Below are 13520 nucleotides of genomic sequence, written 5' to 3'. Positions count from 1 at the left end.
TCACGCACAGGAGGGTTCACATGCAGAAAGATGTGACTAGGGCAGCATCAACAAAGTGATAGAACGCCTAAATGGCAGAAAATTGAGCTGTGAGACTGCAATGTGCACGATTTATACACCAAAACTGCTTCATTAAACTAAAGTTGTTTTGATGGCTATAGTCTCTCTTTAAAGGTCCCAGAGAATTTAGATACTTTCTACACACTTACCCAAGAATGTGCCTTTACACTAGAAATGCAATTCTTTTCACGAAGAGTCATTTTTGCAATAATACATCACAACATGAAACAAATCTGTTTGGAAATATATTTGCTCCATACAACCAATCAGCATAGTGTAGTAAAGAGGATTCTGGGATGAGAATTGTGGTGTAGTTTGCTTTATTTGTTTATGTCCACAAATATTTCCAAAAAAATTACAAAATACTCAAAATGGAGAAAACACAGAAGTCACGAATTTCTGGGTTTCTACCCCCATGGCAAACTACTCCTATATACATTAAAATCTTCAAGATATATATAGAAATGGAGCAGTTGGAATTTACATTCTGCTAAATGGCGCCATGAAACAAGTAGCCTTACAGTTTTTAAACACACTGAACGAGGTACGTCGGAAATTACAAAAAAGGAAAGAAGAAAAAGTGTGCAGAAAGGGAAGAACAAAAATGAAAGTGAATGCAAACGCTCCACGTAACATTTTTCCTGCCAGCAGAACCTGCAGAGGTAAAGATGCAGCAACTTACTGGCAGATAAAGTGTTAACTTTCCAAGACAGGGAGGTCTGAAAAAAATAAAAATAATTACAGCAGGCCTCTCCAACAATGAATACACACAAGTCAGTGTGGATAAAGTGGCGAAGCACCCCAGCACTCAGATTTTGAGGTAAACGGGAATATATATTAAATGTATATATTTAGGAGGCTTGGGAGCTTCATACACTTGGATCTGCAGATAACCTTCATTTAGTGTTATACAAAACTAGAATACTGTATTGTCAGCAATCAGAACGGGATATTATAGAATGATACTATAAGCCTTGGGAAATATTGCAGGGACTGTTAATGGCTCCAATGATTTACTAATGAAGGTGGCTGTGGGTTGTCACACTTCTCTGTGTCAGGGTCTGACTACATTTCCCAATCAGTGACAGGCAGAGAGCATAGGGAGATAACCTCTAAATACAGCATGAGGGCCAAGGCTGGACAACTCAGCTCTACATGGGTACATGTTCGAACGCATGTGACCCATCCGACCAGACACTTTATCAAACTGTGTATAATAAAACAGTACTTATCTCAGGAGGGAGGGGGGTTAGAGAGAGTCTCTGTAGTGGAATATTACAAATTATGACTTAGCACCGTCTTGTGCAAATAGGAAAATATATCCTAGTGGTGCTATGGCTGGTGCAATGCAACAATCATGGTTTGTTTCCTTTCTCTGATATCTGTCAATAGCCAAGTGTATGTGTGAAAGATGGTGCCAGGAGATTATTGGCAAAGTGAAGGGGTGCTTGCTATCAGCATTTATCCATCACTGTCTGGCACAGCCCTGAGACGCTGAGGGCCAGATAACAGTCAGAGTGGCAGGGAGTTGCTAGGAGACTGCTTGAACGATTTCTGGACAAATGTATGAAACAGTTTTGTGGTATTAGGAACGGCATGTAGGGTAGAATTTAGCAGCCCCCGCCTATAGAGATCACACAAAGATTAAGCAGTTACTAAGTGTGCCTTCATGGTTCTAATCTGCACAGTCCTGTACCTTTCTTTATATTAAAGGCCTGCTGCTGTAATATTGGTAACGATGCAGGGTGAAAAATTAAATAAATCTGAAAAAGGAAAAAAAAAAAAAACCCACATGAAATAAAAAAATAAGAGCCCAGGTTTAATAGAATCTGTACAAATAAAACCCTTGGCATTAAGTATAGCAGGACTGAAACACTAAAATATAGGAGGATTTTTTCCTTATAAATTAAATAATAAAAGTTCTAACCCTGCAGAAACTTTAACGCTATAAAGTGAAGATTCGCACAAGCCCGTGTGCGTTTTACCTCTACAACTTAAAACGCTGTAGCCCCTATCTACAATTGAGACACAAACTTTTTAAAGGAGAATTTTCGGACAAAAAAATAACTTTTCACAAATTGTCCAGGATCTGAATCTGTGTTATAAAATGGATGTGTTGTTTAGAATAAAATTTGAAAAAGGGGCAATGCTGTTCGGACTTAGACAGGAACACATTGTACAAGAGACCAAAAGGGTGAAAAAAATGAAAATGGGTGAGAAAATAATAAAACAAGGTTTTTGTTTTACCAACAAATTCTTGGTAATGTTTGGGTGTATTACCGGTAGTGGGTACATTGAGCTGTGACCACTTTGCTGCCATGGGATAATAGCTTTAGGTCCTACTGGCAGAGAAGAGGTCAACAGAAACCAGTCTCTTGCAGGTTGGAATTCACAGGTAGTAACTGCAGTGCAGGGACAGAAATAGAAAGGTACTTTTAGCAGAGAGCTTTCCTTTAGTCCTTGCTTATTTATGTATTTACAGACTGCGGGCAGACCAGTGCAACTTTGTACAATGACGGGGTTCTCCTGTCGATGTAATAAAATAAAGGATTAATCTGTAGCACAGCACAAGAAACCCTTATGTGCTGGCAGAGCACGTCGGTTCTTTGTAACCATGTCTCTGGCTTCAATTGCACACAGTGAGTGTATGGGTATTAACACCTCTAGTGGATGAGGTGTTCTCGAAGAGTAAGAATCTGTTGTAGTGTCCGAAAATGTCCCCATCTCCCTCCAAACCTGCTCCCTCCCAAGGCTAGGGAAGAAAGTGTCATGCAGGGGGTGCCAGGCTGATTTGAGGAGTCTTCTTTACAGATGAAGGAAAGTATGTGGATAGTCTTATATAGAGGAGTCTTGCAGCCTCTGGGGACCCGTTGTATGGAGCCTGACTCTCTAAAAGAGAGCTGGAGGGGGGGAGGAGTCCATGTCACCTCAAAGTTACAATTGCTTGTCCCCTTCTTTCTTCAGCCGACTAAAAAAAAAAAAAAAAAAAGAAGAAGCAGAAATAGTAAATTACAACATATGTATTTAGACGTCTAGATTGATTTGTATTTCTCACAGTCGGACACTAGGGAAAAAACTCTGTAAACCTAAATGAATTTTGTTTTTGTTTTCTAACACAGACCTGCCATATAAGGTTGCAGACAGAAACCAAACGTTTTAGCTATAAAACATGGAACTCAGCAAGAAAATTACATATTATGTATAGCAAAAACAAATATTTGGTTAAAATGAAATAATGGAACTAGCAAACTGTTACAGACTCTGGTATGTAGTACATGAATACATTGATGCAATTACAAGTTAACGGGACACGACAATCACCAGAACGACTACAGCTTAATGTAGTGGTTCTGGTGTATACAGCCTGTCCCCTGCAGGCTTTTCAGAGAAAAGGCAGTGTTTACTTTGCTCGCCAGTAACAACTCTACTTGCAGTCAGACAACCACTAGCGTTGCTTCCTGTGTCCATGCTTTGCATGGAGACGCTGAAAGCTCCCCATAGAGATGCATTGATTCAAAGCATATCTATGAGGAGATGCTGATTGGCGCAGTGGACACGGTGCCGCGCATGCGCATTAGCCTCCCAATGCTTTCCTATACAAAAGCATTGGTTTGGTGGAGATCATCAAGATTGATGAGCTCAGCCGAGGAGGCAGAGCTAGCTGTGGTAAAGTCAGGTGGGAGAAAAAAAAAGGAGCAAAATCACATTTTTACTGGACAGAAGGGGGCTGGTAACCTAAACAGCCATTTCAGCACTAAAGTGTCCGAAACACGTTTGTATGGAGAGTTGCTACGTGGAAACTGCAGATTTTAATGAGCTAACACTTCAATAACCTCATAAGACAATTCTAAGTATGGCCATAGGTACAAACATTTTTACCTATTTTACCTTCAAAGCTGAACTCAAAACCTTACTCACAGGACTTATTCCTTCAATGCTTTCTTTGCCATGCATATAGCAATTTAAGGTCATTCACTACAAAATGGATTAGCAAAAGATGCAGACATGTACGAGCCACCATTTCAGGAACAAGGACCAGTAATCGTGGCGGCTGAAGTTTTAAGATGGTGGGGTGCCAGCCATCTAAGGAGTGGCCACTTGGAGGTGTCCCTAGGGGCAATGTTTACATGAAAATGCCTGAAGGCAATGATTATACTCACCAGAACAAATACATTAAGCTGTAGTTGTTCTGGTGACTATAGTGTCCCTTTAAGATACCAATACAATACACAGAGCTGAGTACAATACCCCTATACAATAAAACAAGCTAGGCAGAATATTAAGATACCTATACAATACACAGAGCTGAGTACAATACAGAGATACCTATACAACAGATAGAGCCAAATAAAATACAGAGAAATAACTCACAGAGCTGGGATCAATAAGGAGATACTAATACCTATCATCCCACACAGCCGGGATCACTGCGATGGATAATACAGAGATACCCGCACAGTATGTGTGTCTGTAGAATGCTACAGCTCTCTTATCTTCCTAGCCGTCTCTCAGCTCTCCCTCTCGTGATCTCATCTTCAGTAATGCTCCTGCTATGATAACTTTAGCTATTTAATATTGCTGCTGTTATAAAACATATAGACTCTAATCACGTCAGCTACTCTTGTAGCCCTCCAGGAGATAAACATTTCCATTTAAGATATTAAAATATATAACTGCAGCTAAAAAGTGACAAGTTGCCTCTGCTTGCCGTTCCCCTTTGATGACGAGGATGTCTTGTGTATATAAGGGCACATTCGAAAATCAGAAAGGAAGCAGAACATGAGGATAGATTGAAATGTCCGTAATGGACACTTACCTGTAGTAATCTTCTTGGCTGGGTAAGTGTCCTCCGTGCATGTGAGGGTGGCCATGTAACCATTGCTGTTCCATTGCCAAGCGTTGCAGCTCAGCAGACTGTGCATGCATTGCTTGGAGCTGGTGGGCAGCGGACATCTGTGGTGGAATACCTGCGGGCAAGTCCCGAGGGTAATGTGCACCTGAAAGAGAACAACAAGGCTTCGTGTCAGTTTGTGAACCAGGAAATGTCAGAGCAATAGTTAAAACAAAATATCAAACTAAACCTAAAGACACAGGGAATAGAACTGGATATGTTACTTTTCATTACTTGGAGGAAAGGCTTTCTCCACCCAGTCTCAAAGACTGTAAAACAAATGCCGACATTTATACAACAATAGTGTTAAACTTTCCAACATGTATTCTAATAACTTAACAAAACCCAATTGAAATAGTGGAAAAAAAATTACTTAAAAAAAAAAAAAAGTTTTATTGTGTTTGTTGTTTTCAAACAATTGATAGAACTCGGTGATCCTACTCTGCTTATTTTTTGGCCCTGCCAAAACAGTTAGTATAGCAAGAATAGAAATACATACCACAGACACCTGACATACAGTACATTTATTGAGCTTAAAATGCTCAGAAAATAGTAATGACTACAAATTCATTTAATGTGCAGAATAAGCACGGCCCTGGTAATCCTAGTCCCCACCAGTCTGCACATGGAGGAGGAGAGATAGGGGAGCAGGGGCGGATCCTCTCCTTTTATTCATTCACTGTATGTAGCTAGAGAGGTGAGCAGGGCTACCAAACACACACAGCTGGCCAGAGTAACTCCTAAACAAACCCGTCTGGAATACACCAGAGTGAGCTTGAGTACTGCTTACCTCTATGGTAGAGGTGGCCAGACATTAGACCCCAGCTGTTGTAAAACTTACAATTCCTATGGTGCTTCTCAAGTCAGTACAGTTTATTTGTAAAAAGTAACGATCTGTGTAATATGGCTTCAAAAAATGCAAAGCACAAAATCGGGATCTAGCAGGATATTTGAGAACATGGCACCATTTTATTCCTTATTATTATTATTTTAAAAAAGCACCAACAACATCCACAGAGCTGTACAATGGGTGGACTAAGACAAGTTGGAAACACAGGAACAGAGAGGGTTGAGGGCCCTGCTCAAGTGAGCTTGCATTCCGAACAAATCCCTCCTGATTTCCTCCAAGTTCTGCATATTAAGATCAGTAAGCCATTTAAATGACAATCTGGAAGTGTCTGATTTCAGCACAGACGGCTGGTGATGTCTCACTCTCTTCCTGTTCTCCACTGATATATGAGCGTCGAGTAAGTAATTATGAAATAATCTTTTAAAAAGCAAGAGAACTGAACACATAGCAGTAAATTTAGACTCCATTATATCACATGAAAAAAAGAGAAAAGAACATGTTAAAACATTTCACTAACTTTGAGCAAGACACACTGCAGCCAGGATTCCAGTGACTAAAGGCCAATTACATTGTAATACAGGCAGCAGATAGAAAGTGACAAGCCCAAATTTGGGGGGGGGGGGGGGTGTTTCAGTTGCATATCAAACTTCTTTATATGGTTGTTCTGTAGCTAATGAGCTACAGCTACCTAGATATGCTACCAATAAATATTGTCTACTATACTTTGACCTCTATGAATATGCTAACCATTTTACTAGGACCGTACATAAATACAATGACATTATGCATTCGAGTTCTGTTAAGGATGAATTCATGAGGCCCAGCCCAATCTTCTTTCAACCATTTCTATAAGTTGGCACCAGACTGGCGACAAACTACATAGACTAGTGAAGTGATTACTAACCGAAAACAGGGTGTCGCAGCATTTCATGTTCATGGGGCGGCTGTCCCAGCAGTGGGTTAGGGATGGTACCCGGAGGGTATGGAAAGCGTGCCAAATGAGGCCCAGCAGACAACGGGTCAACCAAAGGATGCACAGGACCTGCTGTCCCTGAAAAGAAAGAGAGGGGAAAGAAAATACAACAAAATTCAATTCAGCAGCTCAAAGCAGAGCGAGCTGGGAACACAACATAATACTCCAGAGAGAGCAGGATTTTGGAGACTGGGTTTGCGAGCTACGAGTAGGATCTGCCCTCACTAACTGGTTATTAGCAGCAGCTTTGCTTAGTCAACAACATGCAGACAACCCCGGTGACCACCTAATTAGCAAAGACACTTACCGTATGTACTTAACTGTAGTTTTAGTACCATACCAAACACCATAATAAAAATGGATAGCGCCTGTTTGGTATTGCTAGAGCAAGTAGCAAAATGGCAAAGAAATATGACCCCCCCCCCCCCCCCGCCCCACACCCACCAACACTTGTGTGAGTGTTTTTACTTTCTAAAGAATAATGTTATGATATTACTGCAGAAACGGGGAACTTTCTAACGTGGGGTCAGGTTTGTGATTAATCCTAAAATGTAAGCTTTGTTTGTCTCATTTAGATTCAGCAATGGATGGCATCACAGAGTTTGCAGGAAGCTGCGGGAACATGTGACCCAGCATGTTCGGAATCACTGCAAAGACTGTGTGAGTGGCAGAAGCCACAAAGCAATCACTGCAGCTGGGAAAGAAGTTCCGGCAGCTTCCTCTGAGATGCACGTCTCCTGCCTCAGACCTGAACAGAACTCAGCTGATCCGCCGCCACAAGCAATAGGTAGCCTTCTGGAGGCACACATCATCTCATTGTATTTTACTTATTTAGGTTTATTCTCCACTACTTTGCTATTGTAACATCTATTACAACCTAGGAGTGTGTAATATTCTACATAACAGATAATACATAATGTTTTATTTTATTTTTTCCCTTTACCTCCATGTCTTGTCCTGTAGATTAAAGTTAGTTTTACTAGCCCTACTCCATGTAGGTCTTGATTACTTAATTGTTTTATTCACCAATATGCATATTGCTAATTACTTTTCTCTGTGATTTACGCCCCCCCCTTCCTCCCTCTTATTGATACCTACCCGACTCTCTCCCAAAACCCAAATGACAAGTTTCCTGCCTCAGATCTGAACAGAACCCGATGCTCGCAGTGTGGTAAAGGGCTCTACTAATGGTACGTACACAGCGAGAATCTCAGAATGAAATTATTCCAGTCATGTTTTATCAGGAATATGAGGACTTACTGCTGTCCATTCGGTACATAGGGCATATCACCAGAATAAAGAGCTGCACGCTAAGCTTATAAACTAAAGAAACCACACCTGGCTTAATTCTGTACATTATACCAATGTTCGAATTAGATTCCCAAACATGAAAGCTATAGTTGTAAACTCCTGTTATATTCAGTACATAATGAAGTGGTTTATTTTTTTTTATTTTTATTGGACATATTAAATCATGTCTAAACCAGTGAGAGGGATGAGACCGCTGAATCTAGTCTTGAAACAACCAACTGCTTGAAATGCCATACTGGAGAGTATATCTGAAGGCATACGCATGTACTTCTGTAACGCACACTGTAGAAATGAATTACCATTCATTTAAGAGCAAGAAACTTGACTTCAATAATCTGCCACCCAGAGCAGGTAGAATAACAGAAACTGGAGAGATGAATGGATCACTGCATAGCACTGCTTGCTGGCTAACAATATACCCTGGTACCGTACTCCAGCTTAGCACATGAAATGTATACTAACACGTCTGAGACAAAATCCCATTATTCACATGAGAGGGGGTACTAAATGTAAGAAACAAGTGCCAATTATGGATCAGGCCACAATTAAGACTTTGACTGGACCTAATGTACTGCTTGTCCACAGACAAGGCTGCTAGGACTCGATGTCACACTGTATGGTGATTACCTTGTACATCACAAAGATGGGGGTGCATGATAAAATAAATCAGGACTTCTGCTTATATACTAACTAGTCAATAGAATGGTACCATCCCCCACTGCACATCGAAATAACCCCTACTGCATGGCCCAACAAATCCCAAATGCCAGGTTGCCATGGAAATGTGTCATCCCTTTAGGTAATGTGACCGCATGGGAGCTGGTCACCTGAAGGAGCAGTGATCTTGCTGCAGCTCCTCTCTGCTCCCTCGTGCTCTGTTTCGTGATGCTGCGAATCGGAATATGACGTCACGTCAGCCCCAGCATCAATACTGAGCGTGTGCAGGGGAGCAGAAAGGAACTGCAGGAAGAGTAGAGAGCAGCCCCACTGGATTACAGGTGAAGCATCCATTGAATCAATACATCTCTATGAGGAACACTGTGCAGCCCTGACCCAATACTCTAGAGTGGCTGTCTGAGTGGCTGTCACTAGAGGTGTTACTAGGCAGCAATGTTTACTTTTCTCTAAAAATGCAATGTTTACATTGAAAATACTGCAGGGACAGGCTATAGGCACAAGTATAACTACATTAATCTGTATATATTGTCTCTTTAAGAATTGAATTATGCTTGTTGAAAATTCAACTTTGTTAGTTTAAAAAAAATTAAAACTGGCTTTTAACTTTTTTAGTTGGCTCCTAGATTTCAAATTTTTTTTGTCTAGCTCTGCCCTACTGCACATCAAAATACCCTTTACTGCACACTGAAATTATCTTACACTTCATAGATTGTCAAAGGGGAAAAATGAACGTGTGCCCATGTAGACAGCTATCTCCAGTGCCCGTGGGTGCCTCGAGATGCTGCTTCTATAGGATACACACAATGAAAACCTCAGTTGGAAAGCTGACTCCTCATTGATATGTGGGGGTTATTCATTAAATACCAAACCGTAATAAAGTTTAAACTACAATCACCCAGCCCTACTAACTGCACGGCTTAGTTCTTTGAGCCTAGCCTTTTAGTTTACTTTAACCCATTACAATGCAGAGTTTGACCTGGTTTGATCATGATGAATGCTATTCAGGAAGCTGGAAGGTGACGAGCTACAGGCGGTCCCTTATTTTCCAGGGCAATTCAGAACAATTCTAAAGTTCTGTCTTGGAAATATTCACAATATTTTCTGCAATAAAAAGACCCTCCAGCATGTTATTGTTCTGTACATGCATTTTGGAATATGGTTTGGAAAATAGTGTAATAATCCACAATAGTCAAGTTCTATCAGACAGCATCCCAACGAAACATGGCAATTCATTTCTCAAGGTACCAACATATTGTAAAGCTCAGAATTCTAAAATGTAAATGAAACTCCTCTTTACAAAGCACATATTCCATGCAACCGCTCTCCTCAACACATACAGTTATTGTGAGCAGATAAGTTACCTGCAGAACGAGAAGTGAGCTTTCTTGCACTGACATGGGTAACCGTAACAAATGGCAAGTGCATAGTGAATGGACATCAGAGGAGTCACTGTTATTTAGTGTTAGTGGTGTATTCATTATAAAATATAGCCAAAAAGGTGAAGTATGCAAAGATTGTTGTGATGATGTCCCATCCCCACATACTGCAGCAATTTCCAAGCAAGCGAATGTACATCAATGAAGCGATACGCCTAATTAGCTAGGGCAGATCCAATAAATTGTAAGCCACAAGGCTCCGGTAACTCCAGTCTTGATTGCAAGCCCTGATCCAAAACCGTTCTTGGATCATTCAGACAGCCAGTGGCTCATTAAATCTTATAAGGCAATTACCATTTATTTCTCATGGGTTTCTATGCGCTCAAATGATCACCTTCCCCGGTGCAATTAGGTTTTCTATTTTGTTTTATCAATTTCAAGAAAACAATTATTGTGTTTTAAGCACCAGCATTCAATATGCCAGTGGCAGCCACACTGCAGCTGTTGAACTACAATTCCCATAGTGCTCAGCTAGCATATAAGTTGTAGGCAGTTTGAGCACCATTTCAAAACAAAAATAGTGCATCCAGGGCACAACATTAAAAATTGCTGTTTAGCTGACATGCCAGACTGACAGATTCCACGGAGCAAAACAAGCCTTCAAAACTACAAAAAATATTTGTCACAAAGCAGGCTGCAATGTGAAAACCATTTCTCTTTGTAGTCTTGGAGGCAGAGTACTGTGACATGTGATGTTCTACCCTGGCTGGAGAGGTACAGATTGGTGAACTATGATCTCTAACTGAGCACATACCTTATGGGTGCAAAAACCAACACCCAGGACTGGAATTACCGGCACCCTTCTCACGAACCTTAAATTAATCTCTGAATCCAAATCCAAAAGCGCTAAAATTACATAATAACCGGCTGACTGATTAATCTTTTTTTTTTTGGTAAAGCATTCACTTTGGTTCTTTTCTTTTTTCTAGGGCTCGCTTTCCTCTTTGAAGGATTATCCCGGTCTCCCAAGTCCTTATCCTCCCCACTTTAAAGTCACAATATTTATTTACCAGGAAAGTGGACTGGAACACATGTCCCGTTTTCAGCCACGCCTGGCCAAGACTTAGAGTTACAGCAGCAGTCTAATAAAAACACATAACATCGTAAGATGCCGCGCTCCTCACAAGTCACAGAGATGCATGAATACAAATGGCGTTAAGATTTCAGCACAGGCCCAGGTTGGTTTGGCCATGGTGGGAAACGAACAAACATCCACTCTTAGTGGAAAATGGACCCAGTATTAAAAAAAACGGATTTATGAAGCATGTGCCCCAAAATTTCCTAAAACAATTAAATAACCAGAGAAAGACACCCCCCCCCCCCCCCCCATCTTTCCCAGGAAAAACTCACAAAACAAGTTTAATTAAATGGGCCTATATATTCCACCTCCCCTTGGTTTACACGATATTCTCTCTCTGAATGAACTTAACAGGTTATCAACAGAATTAAAGGAGTTAAAAATAGCCCCAGCATTGTTTGCATAGGCAGCTTATAGGAAGCATTACACAACTTGAGAAGCAGGAATTGAGTCACAGACCTGCACAGATTGCTCAATTAGTACATACATTACACATTAACACGTGAACTGGCATCCCAGTGATTTGGGGAAAGACAGTTTAAATATTGTACATTTTAAAGGGAACCAGTCACGTTCATGCATTAAAACAAGATTAATGGTGAATCCACTAGACTAACAAACCAGGCCGGAAATGACTCTTTTAAAGTCAGAATGTATCTCATACTAGTGAGCCTGCACTTCATTCTATGGTAAGCTCTCACCAAACCAGGAATTGGCACAGCTATTGTACTTCCATAGATTGCTAAGGGAGTGCTATACAGAACTCATCCCATTGTACATCGCTACTGAATTTGCTAGCACTATATATAAATAATAAAGCACTATATAAATGGCAATAATAATAATAATAATAATAAGAGGTTTATGGGACATGTAGTTTAGTTCATGAATGAAGCCAATTGTGGGTGGTACAGCTTTCAGCTTGCTGACGTTCTCCAAGTTAAATTATCTGTCCCTGCTTGCTTACTGTAAATCAGACAGTTGAGAATGGTTTTTGAGTTATAGTGCAAAGCAGGGGCTAAACCAATCTCGGCACCTGACATTTTGTACACTTCTCACTGACCTCTAGACTATAAACTCATTTAAGCAGGGTCCTCATTAACATATTGTTCTGTAACATTTTGCAATACTCTCATTTGTAGTTAAATTTCCCCCTTTATAATATTGTAAATAAGTTGGCGCTAAAAAAAATGGCAATAACTGTAATAGAGCTCATTGAGAAGTGTGTGATTGGCCAGCCATGCACATTTGCAATCTGTCCACAAGACTTCTTAGTGAGAAAAGACAGAGTGATGTCAGACAGACCGCAAAGCCTGTGCAGGACAAAAAGTGGAGGGTTTATAGTGGCTGCAGAAACCACTTTTACAGCCATTGTAGACTAGCATTTTCCTACCCCCTCAAAGAATATGCATTTTAATAAATGTTGAATATTAATTTGCAGATTATTCCTTTAACTACAACTATCAGCAAACCTTAATGGGGTAATACAGTTATATGTGATGACATTACATAGAGTAGTGGGTGTTGGGTTTGTGTGTTTACAGAGCAAAAATATTAAGGGGAGGGGGCAGGCCAGAAATAGAAAAATAAATACCACCGAGAATAACCAACAGTAACAGACTATTCTGCAACTGTCCTGGCCGATTAACAATTCTAGACCATACCTGCACTCCACAAATATTCCGAAGGCATTATCTTTTATACCCAGTTTCTCTAAGTAAAATTCCTGCGAATTGGAAACTACAGGTAAGATTCATTCAGAATCAATTTGTTTCTGTATCCGGATTTCGTTTTTGTTTTTTTAACAATGGCTTAAACTAATTTTTTGTCTATTATCCTTTATTAATTTGCCCACCATGCCAATGTTTTTATATGCAACATTACAAAATACTGGGTTCAAAAATGATGGATTAAAACCAAATCTATGACAAACATTTTAACTTGGTACATTGTGATCACCATCAGTTTCTCCAGTCGTTCCTGGTCTTTCAATGTTCATATTAATTGTATTTTACAAAGCTGGGGTTTTGAGGAACATGTAGCTGATCACTTAGGGATATATTTTATTAAAAGGCATGAATTCCAACTAACTTGTGATTTAATAATTGGAAATTAGCTCAATTCATGGTTTGTGAGATTTAATAAAGTTACAGAATCTTCCAAAACCCCCTCTAAGCAAACAGGACTCCTCTAACCAGATAGCACATTACCAGACATTTCTAATCATATGGGGCACTGCAAAA

The 13520-nt window shown here is 40.2% G+C and overlaps 1 protein-coding gene across 10 annotated transcripts in view; it reads right to left on the bottom strand.

Moving 5' to 3' along the window:
- Positions 1-363: 363 nt before the first annotated feature.
- RERE (arginine-glutamic acid dipeptide repeats) overlaps positions 364-13520 on the bottom strand; it is a 282428-nt gene continuing 269271 nt past the window's right edge. For 8 of the 10 annotated variants that reach the window (XM_063436525.1, XM_063436528.1, XM_063436529.1 and 5 more), the window contains 4 exons: positions 11210-11281; positions 6706-6852; positions 4877-5057; positions 364-3028 (listed from right to left, as the gene is read on the bottom strand). In XM_063436525.1, coding sequence (XP_063292595.1) covers positions 2995-3028; positions 4877-5057; positions 6706-6852; positions 11210-11281 — 434 coding nt within the window. In that variant the 3' untranslated portion in view covers positions 364-2994. The remainder of the gene's footprint in view (positions 3029-4876; positions 5058-6705; positions 6853-11209; positions 11282-13520) is intronic. The other 2 variants (XM_063436530.1, XM_063436531.1) reach the window with 1 other exon arrangement.

This window comes from Pelobates fuscus, chromosome 11 (assembly GCF_036172605.1).
Source record: "Pelobates fuscus isolate aPelFus1 chromosome 11, aPelFus1.pri, whole genome shotgun sequence".
Lineage (NCBI taxonomy): Eukaryota > Metazoa > Chordata > Amphibia > Anura > Pelobatidae > Pelobates > Pelobates fuscus.
The sequence above is the reverse complement of the archived record's forward strand: the minus strand, read 5'-3'. Positions and strand labels throughout refer to the sequence as shown.